The sequence below is a fragment of the Artemia sp. Qi Xiang Cuo genome, chromosome 19, assembly GCF_049724085.1.
Source record: "Artemia sp. Qi Xiang Cuo chromosome 19, ASM4972408v1, whole genome shotgun sequence".
NCBI lineage: Eukaryota > Metazoa > Arthropoda > Branchiopoda > Anostraca > Artemiidae > Artemia > Artemia sp. Qi Xiang Cuo.
The window spans coordinates 34,728,280-34,749,669 of record NC_142812.1 but is presented as its reverse complement, the minus strand read 5'-3'; the positions used below and the strand labels follow the sequence as shown (position 1 = coordinate 34,749,669).

Below are 21,390 nucleotides of genomic sequence, written 5' to 3'. Positions count from 1 at the left end.
CGTTACCTAGACTGCTAAATCAAAGACACTTCATACCCTTCAGTTTGATACCCTTCAGTGACTATAATAAACACACACAGATAATGATGCTATTAAAAAACAATAATAATGAAAATAAGACAGTGAAATTAATTCGAAAGTTAAGACAGAACACTTTATTTTTGAACTACGAAATTTTCTTTGTTCAACTTTTAAATAACATGAATTTTTTTAAATTGGCAGTTTTACTATCCAAATTAAGACGCTGGTCAACTTTGATTTATTTAGTCACATTTATTTTTGAAAAGTTTGAAGGTCCAAAACTATGAACAGTTTTGTTAGCTTCAATTTAAAATAGTGATTAGCACTGATTAGGTTGGTCATCAATGAGAAAAATACCTACCGTCATAAAAATTGTCCGTCTCTAAAAACAGCTCTTAAAAACGAAAACACACTCGTTACCTAGACTGCTAAATCAAAGACACTTCATACCCTTCAGTTTGATACCCTTCAGTGACTATAATAAACACACACAGATAATGATGCTATTAAAAAACAATAATAATGAAAATAAGACAGTGAAATTAATTCGAAAGTTAAGACAGAACACTTTATTTTTGAACTACGAAATTTTCTTTGTTCAACTTTTAAATAACATGAATTTTTTTAAATTGGCAGTTTTACTATCCAAATTAAGACGCTGGTCAACTTTGATTTATTTAGTCACATTTATTTTTGAAAAGTTTGAAGGTCCAAAACTATGAACAGTTTTGTTAGCTTCAATTTAAAATAGTGATTAGCACTGATTAGGTTGGTCATCAATGAGAAAAATACCTACCGTCATAAAAATTGTCCGTCTCTAAAAACAGCTCTTAAAAACGAAAACACACTCGTTACCTAGACTGCTAAATCAAAGACACTTCATACCATTCAGTATATCTCAGGAACAGCTCCGAGTATCAAGTTGAAACTTTCTGGGCATGTTGGAAAGATGGTGAGCTAACCAAAAGACAGAAAAGCAATAATGTCCATTTTCTAGATTTAGATATTAATGTTACACCTAATAATACATTAGTTTTTAAAATATATAATAAAACAGATGATTTTAATTTTGGAATAGTTAATTTCCCATTTCATAAAAGTAATATACATTCAAATATAACATATCAATCGTATTTTTCCCAACTATTTAGATATTCGATAATATGTACTAAATACATTGATTTTAAAAGTCAAATACTTAGCCATAAATTAATTGTAAGAGGTTTTTCCACCAATAAACTTGCTTGACAATTTAAAAAAACTGAGTTTTCAATATAATCAACTTTTAAATAAGTGTAATAAAAATTATCAAGATATTTTGAAGGATATTTTGAGGTAGCTTGTAGGATGTATTTTTTCTCTTCTCTTTATATATTTTTGATTTTAGAGTTGCTTTCGACACAAGCAGGTTACCTAGGTACAGAGGATAAACTGAAATTAGGTCTTAGAAATTGGGCTTGAAAGGGAAAGGGTTTTTGTTGACAGTAGTGGCTATGCAATTTTGGGAGGTAAATTGGCTGCAGTGCTATTCTTTCGGAGTTGGGTAGTTTTTACTTTGAATCAGTTCTAGGTGAGCGATTGTGAAGGAAGCTTTGAAAAATTTTTTGGGTGTATTCTTATATTTATGGGTATTGTATTGTTCGCAGATATTCCACAAGTGACACTACATGGGGGTATGCCATATCGTTCTATGGCAGAAGCGCTCATTTCCCTGGGTAAGGAAATTTAAGCGCCGAAACCTGTATAGGCAAGTGAGTTTTCCTCGGAGGAGCCCTGATATGTGGTGATTACTTGGGGAATATTAAATTTTGGAGACTTAAGGTGCTATGGCTTGGTTTTAGGATAATGATTTACACTTATTAATGCTGATTGTGCTCTATTTTGGACTCGATTTTCGGACTGTTAGGTTGGATGTACTGTTTTGTCCTAGGTGATTGGATGGACTAGTAAGGTCTGGACTTTGTCTAAGTGCTTATTTATCACCGCTACTAAATGAGGAAGACAGTTTTTTTGATTTTTTTTTTTTACCGCGTAATTACCTGTATTACACTATAAATAGTATCTCTGGAATGGTTAAGGGTATTTAATTGAAGCTTTCAAGTCATGAGGAGTAGGGTCAGACTGTGAAAACTGCGTATCTATAATGTTGAACTGAATCAAAAGACATTATTTTCAAAACAGTGTATCTACAGAATCACAAAATCAGCAGTGAATTACCGCTTAAAAAATTACTTTTGTTGAGAGTTCCTCCAATCAATTCGAGGTTTTTGTCAAGTATTTTAATAAAGAATATAATTTAATTAATTATTCAACTGGTTTCCCAGTAAACTTAAAATGATTTTGGGTTTAGTGTTTACTTTATGTGTCTTTCTGTAGAGGCTATGCTGATTTTGCATACTATTCCCTATCCTCTCTTGAACTCTTTTCATAATAAAAAGAAAAAGATGCATTATACTGAAACCTTTAGCCCACTACTGAATACTGAATACCACAAAAGAATACTGGCAATAGTACGGAAGACACATATCAGAAACAATTTTAAAGTAAGTTTGAAATAAATGGTATTATACTTTGCGGGAGGCAAAGAGACCACCCCCCCCCCGCCTAAAAACAACAGCCACACATACAAGTGTTTTGTATTTTAGCTTCTTTTAACGTTGGTCAGTTTTTCCTGCACGTTTATTTTCTTATGTTTGGTTCAGAACCCTAGGAACCTTAAAGATGAGCACAGAAGAGATGTCGTGACCGATTACTTTTCTTATGAACCAAAATGAAAATGAAGAGTTTTAAGCCGTTGAGAAATAAAGTTAAAAGCGGCTGCTGGTTGAAACTGATTTATACTTAGCCTTTAGGCTTTTTACGACTCACTCTTTCTCCCTTGCATATGAATCAATAGAATTTCATCTTGTTAGTAATGTTCATCATTTTCCCTATGGCTCAATCATTTAGAAAATAGGATAAAAAAAAGGACATGGACAGATAACTTGTAGTGCTAAATAACAGAAGACCTCCATAGAAAGAATAGAACTTGACAAGACGAGCAAAAAATACCCTAGCTCTTTATCCTATGGGTAACTTTACTGTTTCAGTTGAGTCCTCAGTCCTTTCGGTTGCATGTCTTTTCAGGTCTCTATTTGTTTGACCTTTTCACCATTTATATTCATGTGTCAATGTTTTCATTGATTATTCTTGTCCTCTTTTTTCTAGGCATCAAAATAATGAAATAGCTCCTTTACTGGCTTTACCACAAAATCACGTACAAAGAATCGGGAGGTGGCTCATTGAGAAATGAAACCTTTGCGTCCAAAATTAACTTCACTAATTATTTAGAGTTGTCATTTTTCATTTTTTTTTTATTATTCTCTTTTAGGCAAATTATCCACAGGAGGTGACGAATAGCTTAAGCTGGCTGCCCCTTGTCTCTTTGATCACATTTTTTATTTTTTACGCCCTTGGATATAACGGCATTCCTTTCATGATGCTAGGGGAACTACTTCCCCTTCGATATAGAGGAACATGCAGCTCCCTCAGTGGTGCAGTCAACCGACTGTTTGCAGTTATTGTCGTAATGACCTTTCCCCTCATGCAAGATACTTTTGGAAAATATGGTTGTTATTGGTTTTATAGTGCATGTTGTTGTCTTAGTACAGTTAGTGTTTTTTACTTAGTGCCAGAGACAAAAGGAAAATCCTTGGAAGAGATAGAAACTTTATTTGACACATCATTTACAAGTGAATGGATTAATGGAATCCAGAACAAAGCTTTTAGAGACAGTGCAGATCTAGATTCTAAATTGTGATTATTTGTTGAGCTGTATATTTTAACAAGCTATTGATCCCTGATTACAGGCAGTGGCATAGCTAGAACTTCATTTCGGGTAATTTTACGAAAAGAGTTTCTATTTATGGAACAGGTATTTGTATAGCAATCTTGTACCGTAGAAGTATTTTTCCCCATTTTGCCATATCACTAACTCCCCCGGTTAAACACCGGTACAATCGGTGTAGTCTTAGACCCACTTCTTTAAAGTGAAAGACTTATTCTTTCGCATGTATTGGCGATAAACGCAGCTTTTTGGTGGTTGGATCCAGACTAGAAAATAAATGGGACTCTGCCTCTGCATTATTGACTACTTAATAAATTAAGCTGTCAGCAGTTACTGCTCGTATTTTCCTCCAGTGCCTAACAATTCCTCCAAGACCACCACATAGAAAACCCACAATACAAAACATGGATTCATAAACAACCATTCAGGTTTAGAACTCGGCTTCCTCGTCTAACCACCAGTTCCTTTTTGCCTCTTCCTTGTTGCTGTGATAAAAAAGTAAAAAACCTTTCTTCCTTCTCTTTTTATAATTTAAGTAATAATTTATTTTGGACCTTTCAGGCTCATCTGACTGTGTTTTTTTTTTTTTTTTTTTACTTTTTGGTAGTTTTTGCTCATTGAGCTTGCCATTGCTCTTTCAGGCTGATCTGAATCTGTTTTGTTTGTTCTTTTACTTCTTGGTAGCTTTGGTTCACTGATCTTTTTTTTTAAATAAATTTGTTTCTAATCCATTTCTCTGCATCTTGAAATTCATGCATTTCCAAGTCCAAAACAGCCATTTTTAGGAAAGTTGGCATAATTTTGATTTCTTTTTTTTTTTTTATTGACGTACATATGTACAATTAATTTATGATATTTCGCACCATTTCTCACCATGCAAAGCAACTAATTGCCTTGCCTTGTGAGCAGTTTTGTATTTGCATCCTGAAATATTGCATAGCAGTAAGATAGCAGGGCTATTATACCCATTGATTTCTGTCCTTCAACCTCAACGGTCGTTAACAATGGACTCTTTAGAATCTCACTAACATGTACCATGGTATTGTAGCCTATACTAGTGTTAAGGTTAGTTTGTGAGTAAGGTCATTCCCAAGTCAGTTTGTCTAGCCCAGAAATATTCTTTTTACCTTGTTGTCCCTTATCCTTTGTATATCTTGGACCTTAACATTACGGAAATCAACCTCAATATTACGGAAATGCAATGGTAGACAAATGAAATGTTCAGAAAAGATAAGTTTAGAGCACAGGTAAGCCTGAGTCCAGTCGAGACCACGTTTCTCTATGCATGAAGGACTTATCACCTTACTGGGTACATTGCCTACGCATCGGTTTTTCCCTTAAATCGTCAGTCGATTTTCCAATGCCTAATTTATCCCTGGATATGGTTCCACCCACCAATAGGTCAATTTGAACAGGTAATACGTAAAAAAGTCAGCATACTAGAATTAAGATTTCTGTTTCTAGAGATTAGCCAATATTTAACATTACTAACAATTTTTGGCAGATTTTCTCCCTCGGAAGCTAAATACTTAAAAAAAAAACCAGTCAGTGAGAAAAAAAGTGCCATTTTTTCTGATCCTGGAAGAGTAGCTATAATCTGGATTATTTTTAATAATAAAATGTTATTTCAGAAACTAATTCATATGAATTTCAAAAAATATTCTGCACCCTCTAAAAAATGGCGTCAGATCGAAAAAATGTACACTACTAGTATTTTTATAGCCAAAAACTTTATGCAGGAAACTTGCAGTCCCCTGGCTCGAACAACAAGGATAATGAATTTTTTGCATTTGTAGCCCTTGTGGGTAAAGGACGAACCCGTAGTAACCTACCCATACGTCACTACCCATAGTAACCACAAAGTAAAAAAAACACAATTCAAGAAAATGATACTGGAATAGTAGCTATAATCTGAATTATTCTTAATAGTAAAATGTTATTTTGAAAACTAATTCATACGAATTTCAAAAAATATTCTGTGATCTCTTAAAAAATGGCGTCAGATGAAAACAAAATGTACACTAGCCTACTAGTATTATTATAGTCAAAATAGCTGCCGACTGCAGCGGCAGTTAGCAACCTAATTTCTGTTAAGCTTCGAACTTTTGGTTTTCTTTATTAAGGTTTTTGAATTGATGTAATCCCTTGTTAAAATATATGCAAATATTTTTGTAACCACCAGATTTTTGCTCTTTACACAGTTTAATATCTTTTCATATACAGTCTATTTAAAGATATTTATGATTACAGCAAGTCCAATTTCTAACAACGATTTCTACTAAGCATCAAACTTTTGGTTTTCTTTTTTAAGGTTTTGGAATTGTAGTAATCTATTGTCAAAATATATGCAAACATTTTTGCAATTATCAGTTTTTTGCTATTTAAACAATCTTTACATTAAAGAGCCAACTTGAACCCATAGTAACTGAATTTAAGTTTCGAACAAGTAATTTGTTTGCTTTAAAATAAAAACTGGAAAACGGTGGGATTCAGACCAACGCCTCCGAAAAGACTGATGACTAATGCCAGCGCCTTAGACCGCACGGCCATGCTACCACGCATTTCTAAGCTAATATTACATATAGTGCCAAAAATGATTACAAGTATCATATTTATAGCATGAGCAAATTAGATTTTTAAAATCCGGATTGCAGCGGTAGCTAGCAACCTAGTAAGAGACGACCACGTCCAATGCTAAGAAATACAATGGCCCATAGCTCCTGAAAATAGTGTCAGATCAGAACAAGAACTGCAATATTAGAACCGCCTTGTTTGGAGCCCCTATTTTGGAAACTTACCGTCCCTTGGCTTGAATAACGAGGAAAATCTATTGCCTTGAAATACAAGATAAGTCACTTGAACTACGATATCTGCATAAACGGCATATTTTTTCCGTCTCATCCACTCAGATAGCGGGGCGCTGGAACATCGTAGATACCCGTTTAATGGCTCATTTTAAAGGAAATTGCCACATCTAGTGCCTTTTATAATTAAAAAAATTAAATAAACGTATTATTTATGAGAAACTGCATTTTCATGTACAAGATAGATGAATGATATCATAATTGTAGGTGGTTATATTAAAAGACGATCAATAGAAGAACAAGCCATTGCATATATTGGACTTAGTTAGCTGATTGATTCTTTGAGGTTCGTCTCTTACAATTCCAAAGAAGAAACAACCGTATGTTTTTTCCTGTTTGTAGTCAGGATTTATAGTAAAGAACGAATTCTAGCCTATACTAACTGAAATGTTTAATATAATTATAGTAAGGAACGAACTCTAAAATATAGTAAAGGACGAACTCTGAATCAGGGTTTCAGCGGTAGTTAGCTGCCTAGTAAGAGACGATTACGTCCCATACGATGATCACCAATTTTATCTCAAAACTTTTCTGAATGTGATAACAAGTGTACATTCTACTTAGCTCATAGTTTAAGAGAGCATTTTAAACCTTAAACTTCTTAGGTGTTAGATGAGTGGTTTATTGAGAGACAGTTAACAATAACATCAGTGAAACCAGTGTGAAAAAGTACACTTGAGGCTGTGCCTAGTATATAAAATAAGCAAAATGTTACATACAAATGCCAGCAGGTTTTTCTTCATATTAGTGACCTTGGCCTTTTATAATTATTAAGTAAGCAGGACCTGGCTAATGTGTATTAATTATTAGACAAGAATAAATCGATTACTTCTTAAAATGAATCGAGGCAAATTTCCACTTGTCCAGTAAAGAGCCAGGATATATAAAAAAAACGAAGAAGTATTTTAAAAGAAAACCTAAGTTTAGGACATATTACCAAAAAAATTTAATATTAGATTGACAGCCAGCTGTATTTTTGGCATCAAATATTTTAGTTTTATTTAATTTTAAGTTTTATTCCAGCATTTGAAATTTTATAATCAGTTTGCAACTTAGGTCAGAGAGCCAACAGAGAGCCCTTCTTTTCGCTAGTCTTTAATTGAGGGATAAAAACTGCAGGGGAAGAGAGGGGAGGATACTTTGTTCAAATGCTGTGGACTAACAATCAGAGCTATGAACATACAAGTCCCTTAGATTTAAAAGCCACCTAATGGGAACAAAATATCACCGAGGATTTAAATCTTGGGACGGCGGCGGAAGAGGTTAATCCATTTTTTCGTGCGAGTTCCAACTTTGATAAGACCTGTCCTGTATTTTTAGCTGAAAAACTGTCTAAAATTGTGAACTTATTCATATTTTGGGGAGGCAGGGGGTCAAATCTAAGACTTAACCTCATTCATCAGGATTAGCTTTATCTAGGGTTGAGAGACTAGATATTTAAATAATAATATCTATTTTATTTAATGCGTTGATTTAATATTGAGCATTAAGTAAGAAAGTTTTCTTGATTGGCCACATTGAAATGGTTATGGGACTAAACGGAACATTTGATTTAAATTTCATTAGTTCATGAGTTCAGCAAAAACTAAGATTTTATATTTAATTCTTTTGTTTGTTTGTTTTGTTGTTTTTTTTTTTTTGTTTGGTCTTTATTTTACTTTTACAAGATTTCAAGGAGCTCAGATCCCATCATATTTAATTCGCAATGACCAATATTGTGTATTAAATGGCATTGCCAATATTATCAAAAAGGCATAAAGCTTTTTTGAATTAATTACACCTAGAGAAATTTCTTTTCTGGATTTCTGTTTATAACAGCAACTACGAAATCCACTATTCCTTATACATTTTTGTATAATCACAATTAAAAGCTTTTCCAACTTTGCAAAACATTTCACATTTGAAAATAAAAGTATCGGATAATAGGACGCCAAGACTCGTCTTCTGCCGGCGCAATGGTCATAGTAAATCTCAATTAGAATTTCAGATAACCAGCAGATTAGAGATCAGAAAAAGTGCTGCCAAGGATTCACTGGGACTATATCCCTTGGGCAGGGGCTTCTTAGCAATTCACAAGAGGTGAGATTGTTCTTCGAATAAAAATCGATGAGATTATCTGAAAAAGAAAAATCCATGTTGAAAACCAGAAACCTTTACTACAGTACACGACATAATATAACAAAGTCCTTCTGCTAAGGATAAGTCACACTTTTCAACAAAATCGAAAACTTTTTTTTCATGACAAATCCCTCTGACGAATGTCGATTCAATGGAAGCTCTTTGGCAAATAAGGAAAAGGCTGTTCCATGTCGATTCAATGGAAGCTCTTTGGCAAATAAGGAAAAGGCTTGTGACAGGGGTGGATCTAGAGCAAAATCTTGGAGGGGGACAATGTGACAAGGGCACCAATAAGCAAAATCTTGAGGGGGGCAATGTGACAAGGTTGCCAATAATTGACCAAATTGACAAATTTATTTGAAAAAAAGAGTGAAAACAGGAAAAAAGTAATGAGGGTGCCAGAAAACATTGGTCCAGCCCCCTGAATCCACCACTGACTTGTGAAAATGAGTTTGTTGGCTTCAGCAACATACTTATAGCAGGAACAACATTTTGGTAAGGGATCCGAGGAAGGGATTTAAAAATATTACATTGGCTTTGCAGCTAATTGAGCCATAAGTGTATATATGTGGCGTACCCCAAATTCCTGGGAAACAACTAAAAGCGGACAAAGAGGCACAAGCATCTTACCACTTTTTTAGTTTTACTTCTTCGCTATTGATTAATTTCCGTAAAATCGCAAAGAAATTTGAAGAAAGGATTTGAAAATATTACATTGACTCTGCAGCCAGTTAAATTTATCGTTTTGTATCACTAGTATCATGCCAAATAAATACTTACAATAATATATTACAGATTTTAATTTGTACTATGAAGCTATACCTAACTTTTTAGAATCATAATGCTGCAGTTACTCTTCACTATAATAATTACAGAAGTACAACAATGATTGTATTATTATTCAAATCTTTGTGCAGGCAAGGAATTCTATGCCAAATGTTTTTTCCTACCTTCAACTGTACCAAATACCAACAAAAGGTATATTAGTTTGCATAAGTTTATAACCTCTCTCCCATGAAGATGACCATGAAGCTAATAAACGATTGATAAAACACTTTATTTTGTTTTTTTCGCTATCGATCACCAATAAATAAGATATCTAGGGCATCAGCTAGCATAAATTATTAGTTTTCTCTAGATAGATAGATAGATAGATAGATTTATTTTCCATATATCAGTGAAATAAATACATAACAATCTACAAACCCCCACAAAGGCTCCATGGTCTGTAGGAGGGGGATTATGAAAAGATGAAATAAACATTACACATTTAAACGCTTAACATTTAAACAATATAAACATAACATTAACATTTAAACATATAAAAATAAGCATTTGAACTATTAACGGGTAAAGCATTTGCTTCTTACAACGAAAAAAAAAAACAACAACAAAAACAAGGAGAGTTCATTACATAAGCTTTATCAAACTACAATGAATCACAACATCTATATATAAAAAAAAATTAAAAAAAAATTAAACGAAAAAACTATTGACAGCAGGCAAAAGTAAAGAAAATTAATCAAATGAAAACAAATATTTTTTTACTAGTCTTTTGAAGGTGCCAAACGAGTGGCATTCTCGAGCCGAATCGGGAAGGGTGTTCCATGTCAAATGACATGCAACAAGAGGATTAAAATCGGATCTTATTGTTGGTGTATGGGGAATTTGGATATTTAGAGAACTACGGAGTTGATAATTTGACCGATCAGATACAAAAGAAGACGTAAACCTAAGGGACCTAGGAATATCGCCATGGAGCTGAAGAAAAGCGAAAGACGCATAGGAAAGAATATAAAGTTTTTTAATATCAAGTAACGGTTTAGTTGCCGAACGATTTATATCCTGGATAAGATTTATAGCTTTATCGTAAGTATTCGAAAGCGGTTTGAGAAAAGAAGGAAAAGTAGACATCCATATGACTGGACAATAGGAAACATAAGAATGAATTAAGCTATGAAATAGGATTCTTAGAATTGGTCCTGGAAAAATATGCTTGAGTTTTCTTAGAATACCGAGGTTTCTGCATACCTTCATTTTAATCAAATTAATATGATGTTTAGAAGATAAATTTTCATCTAGGAGGATGCCTAGGAAACGGACATGGCCATCCTTTGGTCTACTAATAAAGCCTCTGGATATATGAATTTCAGATAATTGAGGACAAGCCTGGGATATACGAGAAAAACTAAAAAACTAGTTTTTAGAAACATTTAAGGCAAGAGAGTTAGCATCAAACCAAATTGAAACTCTCTCGAAGAGGTCCACTAACTTTGTAAGAACTTCATCCTCTGTTCTCCCAGAAGTAATAGGGGTGGTATCATCGGCAAAAGTAACAAGAGAATCTGAGGTATGCAGACTATAGTTATGGGTACGGGAGACTGTTGGATGGCATAGACGACAGCAATAAAGAGGATGTTTATTTCTATTTGCAAAAATTAGGTCATTTATATAAATTAAAACAGTACTGGCCCTAAAACTGACCCTTGAGGGACCACCTGGTCAACACTTGATGGTGAGCGAAAAAGTGGATCAACAGAAATTATTTTACCAAACAAGAAAGACTTGAACCAATAAAACGCACTACCTCTTACGCCACAATGAGAAAGCTTAAATAGAAGAACACTGTGGGTCAAAGAATCAAAGGCTTTACGAACATCCAAAAACAAAGCAGCAGGAATCAAAAGAGAGTCTAGGGCAGAGTGAAGATAATTCAGTAAAACTGCACAAGCTTGCTCAGTCGAATGATTAGCTCGAAAACCAAACTGAAAATCGTGAAAAAATCTTTAGAAATAAGTAAATTATTAAGACGAGAAAGCATCGCCTTCTCAAATATTTTGCTAAACACAGACAACAAAGAAATTGGCCGATAGTTGGCTGGATCATTTTGTTTCCCCCCCCCCCTTATATAATATAATGACTCGAGCACGCTTGAGACTACTTGGGAAAATACCATGCTGAAAGGAGAGGTTAATAAGTTTTGTTAAGGGAGAAATAATGGAAGGAAGTATGAACGTAATTACTTTAGTTGGAATATTATCAGGGCCAGACGACGAAGAATTTTTCAATGCCATAACAATTTTAGCAATTTCTTTCTCCGTCGCTGGTTCCAAAAACATTGACTTCATAAAAGGTGGCCCAAGATAAGACCTGAAATTGTATCCTGAAGGAGAAGAACTAACAACTTAAGCGGTCCTTTTACCAATATTCGCAAAATATGAAGTAAATGCATCTGGAACATTCAGTTCACCTTCGATGATTTTACTATCGAAATCCAAAAAAGAAGGGGCTGATGGAGACTGAAAAGAGGGCCTAGGCACAGAAATTATAACCTGCTAAGTTTTCCGTATATCTTTACCACAATCTGAAAAACAACTAAAATAGTACTGGGACTTGGCCTTTCGACGCACAGAACTTTAAATATTCCTATAAATTTTAAATCGCTGAAAGCAAATAGCTTTCATTGAATGGCTAGCAGACTTAAAGGATTCCAGATATTATTTTTCTCCTACAACTCCTAAGGAGACCAGGGGTCATCCAAGGATTTAGAGGAAAAGCATTCTTAGACTTACGATTAGAAGGTGAAAAAAAAAACAAATATCAAGAACAGCATGTTTAACAGACTCATAAAAAGTATCAAATAAATTATCAAAATCAGAATCACTCTCAAAACCACTTTAAGAAATTTCTGCCAGTCTTGACCTAAGAAGCATCAATTCCACTTCACCAAACCTAAAAGACTTCTTACCAGACTCACCAGTCCTCTCAATAGTCAGTTTATCAAAACAGTATCTAGAGTAAACAGGGAAATGATCAGAAATGTCACTCACTAAAACATAATTTTGGATCAAGGTAGCCGTACAGAAATATTGACAATAAGATATGATGTACTCTCAGTTATGTGAGAAGGGATACATACAGAAGGTAAAGTACCTGCGGCAAGCATGGACGACAGAAAATCCAAAGATAAAGAAGACCTTGTATCCATCAAATTTATATTAAAATCTCCCATAATAATTAATTCAGTCGACTGTTTTAGGATGGTATCCAGTAGGTCATTAAGAGTGTGTAGAAACAGTGGAATAGAGCCACTAGGAGATCGATAAATAATACCAACAATTAAGTCCTTACCTACACATTTAATATCTACGAAAAGTGACTCAAAGACACCTTCGATATTTTTCGATAGATCCGTTCTAAGAGAATATGAGAGATTATTAGAAATATACAAAGCAAGACCACCCTTGGCTATCTTTTGTCGATTCAGTCGTTACATTTTATAACCTTGCAAATCCAAAAGCATATCATTTTTAAAATCTAAAAAAGTCTCGCATAAACCAACAACGTCAGGTAGCCCATCAAAAACAATCTGTTTTAGATGGTCAATTGAAGAACAAAGACCCTGAATGTTCAACTGGAGCGCTGAAAAATATCCATCCCACTTGAAAGCCCCACTTAGACTAGAAATATATTTACTCATTACAGCGTGGTTCATATTGGTCGAATCATTATTGACATGTCCGATAGAATTATTAATAATACTTACAACATCCAACAGGCTATTTTCAAGCTAGAAAAGTCGTCCTGCAACTGGGGGCGTTTCTAATTTGCCAGTAAAAAAAGACAACAAATTTTAGATTCGGCATAAAATCGTAAAATATACACGCAAAAAAAAAAGAAAAAAAAACAAAGAACAACAACAAAAAACACCATATCTAAGCACAATCCGCGAATGATCGAATCTTTCGTATCATTGATTGACCAGGTGGTTTGGCCAAAATTTGCCCGCGGTCAGTCCATACACTAAATTTACCGCAGCAATCTCTTGCCACATTTAAAATTTCACGACGCTTTTTTTTATAGCGATTCTGACAAAAATATTCCACTCTTTGCTAGTTTAGTCTTTGCTTTGAAAACAACTTGAGCTAATTTCACATTTTTGAAGCGTATTAGCACTGAGACACTTTAGATTGATCGTTTTAGAGCCATTCAAACTAAATCAATAAACATTTACAATATTATTGACTTCAAAACCAGGGACCAGCATCTTGTCTTTAATGATAACCGATACTTATTTCTTTAGATCATTTCCAGGCCTCTACCTTACTCCATTCATCACAAAGCAATCCAACATCTTTTCTTGTTCAAAATTATCCACTTTCGATTCCAATGACAAAATCCTACTTTCCAAGCTTTTAACCATTGCAAATAGTCCTTTGAGTGATTCTTCTATTTCTTGGAACTTTGGGTTGTAATCAATGGAAATAGCATCATGAATTTTTTTTACTATAATATCAATTGCTTGATTTGCTGTATCAGGTCTGATAGTATAGCCATAACTTGACGGGAAATCTTAGCTGTAAGATTCACTTGTGTCAGATTTAATTCATCCTGGGTAAAAGCTATTTTTTGCAAGATTAGGCTAGGTGCCAGTGAGTCTTCTGCAATAACACTCGCTGGGTTTAATTCTAGATAAGTAGGTGATGACGATTTATAAATGTCTGGAAACGAATCTAATTCGGTAAATGCTTTACCAACATCTCTTTCCGTTCTTTTGCGAGCACTAAGGATATCCGAAAGCAATTTCAAATTAGACTCTACCACTTGGTGCTCAGAATGATCGCCTTAGCAATAAACTGTATATCTCGATAATCCTTTAGCACCAGGTTTTGACTGCAAAACAATAGCCGGTCAAGGGAGGTAACTTTTGAAACTAGCGAGAACAATATCAAAAGGCTTGAATTTTGACATGAGCGTAGCAATGAAAATAAATAATTACTTATCTTTGAGTGGGCCAAGTAATCCAGTAATTTGCAAATAATTTCAAGCAGTTGCTAGTAGTCAAGTATTTCCATGCACGATTCGGATGATATTAGTGCTGAATACTAATTCAAAGCCACAATCCATAAATAATCCTTAAGCCGTAATCACATACTAGTCACTTGTGTAATCAGATGTTGGCAAAATAAATTTCTTTCTACGCAAAAATCAATAGGCACCGTGCCTAGGTTTATCCACAAGTGAGAGGGTATATCCCCTTACTCTTTCCCCACTACGAACAAATCCAGCCAGAACACCAAAAAAGGATAAATAAACTAGTTTACAGAGGTTTCTAACGACTCCTACTTGAAGAAGATCGTTGTTTAACAGCCTATTCTTTCCTGTACGTCGTTTTCTGTAGCGGACATGGAACCAAATTTTTGGTTCTCTCAATTGTCTCAGGCTTTAAATCGAAATTATTTCGGTCAATGTGTACACTGAAACTGAAGTTGTTAACCCCTCAAAACTATTGAAATGGTATGTATCATGAAAGAGCTTTAAACTTCCACTAAAATGTTATCAAGCCTAGTTGGCACTATACGCTATCCGTAGCTTTTCATAATCACACTACTAAAGGAAAACATTGCTAAAAACAAAAAAGGAGCATCAGTCAATAGAAGTACATAACCCTTTTTCCCTGAAGATCACTGTCGTCTAACAACCAGTTCTTAATTGAAACTCTCTCATGTCTCTTTATTATGTTTTACTTATTCTTTTGATCAAATATAAGGTAAACTAGTTAGCAAAAATATCTAGCGGCCCTTAATAAAAAAGATGGCAGTGCTCTATCAACCTATTTTTGCTTGCAAATTCCTCTTCGTAGCGGACATGAAACCAAATTTTTTGTATCCTCAAATAGATCGAAAGCATATAGTAGGTGCACCAACTAGCAAAAGACGCAAACCCTTCGTCGCAAAGATGGCCAAGGCATAACTGTCAATTGTTATTTGCAAGTCCCTGGCTTGACATAAAACTTAAACCAGATTTTTTTGTAATGAGTACCGTGACACTGGAGCCGTAAACCCCTCAAAAATTTTTAGATTATGCATCGCACGAACGATTTTTTCTACGAAAAGCTGATTCATTGGGCCATTATTTACGCAAAAGCCCATAAGGGCCTAGGGGCGCAAAATGCTGAGGGGCGCAAGAAAAAAACACTAAGCGTTTTTTTCTGAACAAAAACTTGACTGATATGATTTATCGTCAAAGTGTCAGTTGCTCTTTGCTGCTGCGCTACCTATTCACAGAAAAGTGATTTTGAAGCGTGACATCAGTCAATAGAAGTACATAACCCTTTTTCCCTGAAGATCACTGTCGTCTAAAAACCAGTTCTTAATTGAAACTCTCTCATGTCTCTTTATTATGTTTTACTTATTCTTTTGATCAAATATAAGGTAAACTAGTTAGCAAAAATATCTAGCGGCCCTTAATCAAAAAGATGGCAGTGCTCTATCAACCTATTTTTACTTGCAAATTCCTCTTCGTAGCGGACATGAAACCAAATTTTTTGTATCCTCAAATAGATCGAAAGCATATAGTAGGTGCACCAACTAGCAAAAGACGCAAACCCTTCGTCGCAAAGATGGCCAAGGCATAACTGTCAATTGTTATTTGCAAGTCCCTGGCTTGACATAAAACTTAAACCAGATTTTTTTATAATGAGTACCGTGACACTGGAGCCGTAAACCCCTCAAAAATTTTTAGATTATGCATCGCACGAACGATTTTTTCTACGAAAAGCTGATTCATTGGGCCATAAATAACGCAAAAGCCCATAAGGGCCTAGGGGCGCAAAATGCTGAGGGGCGCAAGAAAAAAACACTAAGCGTTTTATCTGAACAAAAACTTGACTGATATGATTTATCGTCAAAGTGTCAGTTGCACTTTGCTGCTGCGCTACCTATTCACAGAAAAGTGATTTTGAAGCAAAACAGGAATTACGTAGCCGCTTATAAACTGTCAGATGTCTCCCAAGAATGGCAGCTGAGATCTAGGTATCAGTAGTAAGCGACCTAGTAATTTCAATGGAATTCCATATTCGCGAGAAAATTAGAATCTAGACAGAGCATCACCCTATATTCCGACCATAAATATACATTTACAGATGAACGGGACTTCAAATATGGGGGACTAAAAATAGCCTATGACGATAAAACTACTCAATGTTACTAACGGGGCTCCAAATAAGGACTCACTAAGAATAATCTATTCCGAAGTGTTATATGCAGTATGACAGAAATTCTATTTTTAATATATTTTCCTTTGATTTCGAGAGTATAAATATGTGATACAACCGCTAGTATGCTATCACTTTAAGTTCTATTCTTGAATGAGCGACTCACATATTATAGACAATCAAAATTGTGCTAACCAATTCTTAGATGTAAGCTTCTTTTATGTAATTAAAAAGTTTCTATGTAATTAATTAAGATATTCCTCCGTTCAAGTAGTTTCGATAGATCTTGTATTTCAATAGTCTAAGAGCTATATTTGTACATGAAAATCTATAAAGAAATAAAAAGGACATAGAAACACGATAATTTAACGGGAAAAAAAAACAATGAAAATTAATTATATTTCAAACTACTTCCTTTTAGGCTAATATCGGATAGTATCTTAATGGCATAATGACTTCTTTCAACTTTGAAAACAGATCGTTATTATCAAAAAACTATATTTCGCATAATCTTAGAATTAAAATAAAAAAAAAACATCCAAATGCCAAACACCGTCTTTTTTTATAGACTGATGTCCGAGAGCGTCTTAATGGCATACTAACTTTATAAAAACTGAGCGCAATAGACCGTTATTATTCAAAAGTGTATTTCATATAATCTTAAAATGTAAAACCAGCTAAACGTTTTCCCCCTAGTCCCTAGCAGTTCTATTCTAGTCCCTAGAATAGAACTGCTAACCTCGTTAGACCGTGACTGTGAAAGAGAATGACTTTTTATTAGACTGTGAAAAGAGGAGAACTGTTTCCGTAACATGAACTATTAGCAGATATCAGGGCTAATTAAAATGCTTTACATAAACGTAAATATATAAGATTGGGGGAGACAGGGAGGTGGAGGACATCCAGCTTATTAACTAATAAATTATCAGTAAAACTAAAATACAATGTTTTTTCTTTTACGATATATAGATTATTCGATTTTATGTTATTGCTCATTTTTGGGTTAATGAAGCTCTCTACGTTTCTTGTAACAACTGGGATTTTGTTTTAGGACACGAAACTTTTAGAGTGTTAGAGTTTGACTATATTTTCATATTGTTTTATTATTCAGTAAACTTCAAATTTATGCTCTGGCCTTGGGAAAATTTCTGTTCGTTTCGGGTTCATTTTATTTATCGATGCTGATTTGTGGAAGTTTTACGATCTATAAATTATTTGATTTTATTGCTCATTTTTGGTTTAATGAAGTTCTTTACATATCTTTGAAAAACTGGGGGGAGAGAGGTGGGGGACATTCAGCTTATTAGGAATAAAAGTATCAATAAAACTAAATATAATTTTTATTTTAGGAAATTTCTGAAGAAGAACCTATAGCAGAGACCAAAATTAACAACTTCCGCTGAAATAGAAACATCACCAGCAGCAGCATCAAAAAGACCATCTGTGATAGTATATGCTGGCCCTAGCAGACATGAAGTTAAAAGGACTTCTGTCATCACTGCAAACGGCAATGATATCCAGCATGATCATCAATATTACGAATCTCCAATGTATGGGGTAAGTAAAAAAAACAATTACGTGTAAGAGCCATTACATAGTGGTATATTAAATTGAAACTTTCAGGAATATATAGAGTGGTTGGGGAGGGGGATGGTGGGGTTGACAGTGAACTATTAGTATATATTTTTTAGTATGCAAATGTTTTTAAATAGTATGAAAATATAGCTCGCTAATAATCCATTTTTCGAGATTATAAAACAGGATCAATCACACAATGAAAATGAATTCTGTCATTAGTGTAGATTAACATGGATGACTTACCGCCTCCACTACCAACTCAAGGAGTGTGCAACCTCGTTGAGGATACATCTTTGATCGCGCCGCCACCGACAGATTTTAGCGATAGTCAGCTCATTGGCCCGCCATCTGTCGACAATGATCTCGAGTGGTACAGTAATTTTTTAAAGGAATGTTTTGGAGGTAGTGAAAATTTTGATGATTTGCCTTCAAACAGTAACAGTGATAATGACCCTGAGTGGACGGATAACTTTTTAAAAGAATGTGTTAGTGATAGTAATGTTACTACTTCATTTAATATCCCTCCTAGTGCATTTGAACAGGGCTTGTAGGTTAGTTTTGCCCAACTAGATACAATTGAAGATCAAGGTGTGTCAGAGGATGACTTTGGTTGGGTAGATCAGATAAGTCTTAACGGTTCTAGAATTTTAGATAATTTTACCAGAGTTAAATGAGAACGCTCTTCCCACTGTTTTAATGGACATCACTCAAGTTCAGCCGAGTATAATTGAAGAACAAAATAAATTTGCTTGGGCAGATTCTCAAAGCCCGGATACCCTCGAGGCTATGTTGAGCAAACTAAGGGATTTTATTCCACACACCAGCCCTCATGCTGAGGTTGAACAGAGTGGTGAGGGTGGTGGGGATATGCAAATCTCTCCAACATTGCCAGAATTTTATTTAACAAATTCTGTCTTGCACACAATAGATGTTTATACGGCGATATTTAGGGACCCGTTTAATTCACTAATAGCAGGGGATATTATAACGGACCCAATAAGTATAATCCTTACGTATGGGAGTAAGATTGGAGCCCTTATTAAACTATAAATTCGGGTTTGGGGAGGTTGGGACAGTATAAAAGCCTCAATAGCCCTCAAACGATTTTATTAAAATGAAAATGTCAGTGAAGTTTATTTACATTTTCTGTACACTGAAATGTTAGCCCTTCATCCGCATTTGGAAAATTATGAGGATGTATTTATGAAATGGATAAATAGTATTGTCCCAAAACTGGATAATTATAATGAGAAGGGTAGTGGGTCAGTAGTTTTATTTATTGAAAATTTAAATGTAAATATCTGGTAATTTAAAAAGATTTTATATTAAGAGGCGGTGGGCCGGAGTCTATAGTTTTAAAATATAATGCAGATTTAGAAGGATGTCGGGGTGTACAAAGAATCTGTTTCAAAAAAGGGCAACAGTGTTTCATGTACGCATTTCTTATTGCGGCCTTCCGACCCATGCACGTTATTACTTCCAAGACAAAGTTGGAAAAATGAGCAGCTAATGGATGTGGGGAGAGAGCAGATTTCCCTACAGTATATTTCACTTGTTTAAAATGTAAATATCCTGTAACACTCAAGGGAATACATATTTTTGAACGGGCTAACGAACATTTAAAGATTGTGCTACGGTGCTACAATATGAAACAGAATTCGAAGAGGGAGAGCGCAGTAATAAAAAAGGGGTAATATTTCCAGTGAAGGCTCCGTGGACTGAATTAGTGAAGAATTGGGTATAGCTTTTTTACACGCCACCTACAGAGCCTGATTCAATTAGACATCTTAATCCAATTATAGACATTAGTACGGTTTTATGTGAGGGTAAGAAACGGGGGGAGGGTTTCTCCCACTGATCACATTTATCATAGTGACAATTGGAGCATAGATGTCCTCTAGGGCGAGAGTCTCAAGTCTCTTCAAGACAAAAATTACAGTCTTTAATTTGTACTGCATATCTTCTATGTAATTTACATGGATTGCATAATCTACACTTGTCATCATACTCGTCAATAATTGTACAATTCTCACGTGATGGCCAGCTGCTAAGTGTATATATGTATAGAACATGTATAGAACATTTTTCCAGTGTTAACTCTCTCACAGCTGAAATGAAACTGATCTAAAATCGATAAATTGAGAGAGAGAGGAGTAATTGTGTGACGTCATAAAACCTGCTTGAACAGGATCTTCTCGATTTATTGGCCTCATCTCGATAGAATCTGAAATTTCTAAGGCAGTGTATTCAAAAGTAAATCCAAAATATCATTTTGCTTTGTTTCCATTAATATGTCAATAATTGAGTAAATGCATTTGAGTCACATCGTAAAAGTTGCACAGAATAGTCCAATGATGGAGAATCATTGCTCATTATATCGTCAAAAATCCTTTGAGAAAATATTTTCCTTTGAAGAGATAACTCTAGAAAATCATCATCTAGAATCAAACATTTTTCCATAATCAAAAGATTCAACAGAATTCTCTCTTTCTCAAATTCATTTATTTTTAAATCCTATCACTCTCACCACTGACTTCAGAATAACCAGGATTTTTTCTAATTCAAGAATATTCACTAACCTACTTAAAAATCTATCTAGAGAACATTTTCGATTTCGAAACATTTTTATTATGTGTATAATTACAATAACAATAATATATATATTACACAAACAATTACTGATACAACTTCTTCTCCTCAATATATATATATATATATATATATATATATATATATATATATATATATATATATATATATATATATATATATATATATATATATATATATATATATATATATATATATATATATATATATATATATATATATATATATATATATATATATATATATATATATATATATATATATATATCTTGTCAAATAAACGAGTACAATCAAACTGTTCTCTCTGAATTCTATTCTCTTGATAATACGAACTATGTTGAAAATCTTTCCTTATATTAGTTCTGGTTGCTATGAAC

The 21,390-nt window shown here is 34.2% G+C and overlaps 2 protein-coding genes across 5 annotated transcripts in view; one reads left to right on the top strand and one right to left on the bottom strand.

Annotated features, from left to right (window-relative positions):
- LOC148940773 (trehalose transporter 1-like protein) overlaps window positions 1–4,560 on the top strand; it is a 136,732-nt gene extending 132,172 nt beyond the window's left edge. For all 3 annotated transcript variants that reach the window (XM_089105658.1, XM_089105660.1, XM_089105659.1), the window contains one exon: window positions 3,392–4,560. In XM_089105658.1, coding sequence (XP_088961784.1) covers window positions 3,392–3,820 — 429 coding nt within the window. In that variant the 3' untranslated portion in view covers window positions 3,821–4,560. The remainder of the gene's footprint in view (window positions 1–3,391) is intronic.
- A 2,757-nt stretch (window positions 4,561–7,317) lies between these two features.
- The window catches only part of LOC148940771 (uncharacterized), a 220,014-nt gene continuing 205,941 nt past the window's right edge, over window positions 7,318–21,390 (bottom strand). Inside the window, exon 9 of one of the 2 annotated variants that reach the window (XM_089105283.1) lies at window positions 7,318–8,827. In XM_089105283.1, the coding sequence (XP_088961409.1) occupies window positions 8,718–8,827 (110 nt within the window). In that variant the 3' untranslated portion in view covers window positions 7,318–8,717. Of the gene's footprint in view, window positions 8,828–21,300 lie in introns of those variants that run through there. The other variant, XM_089105284.1, reaches the window with a different exon arrangement.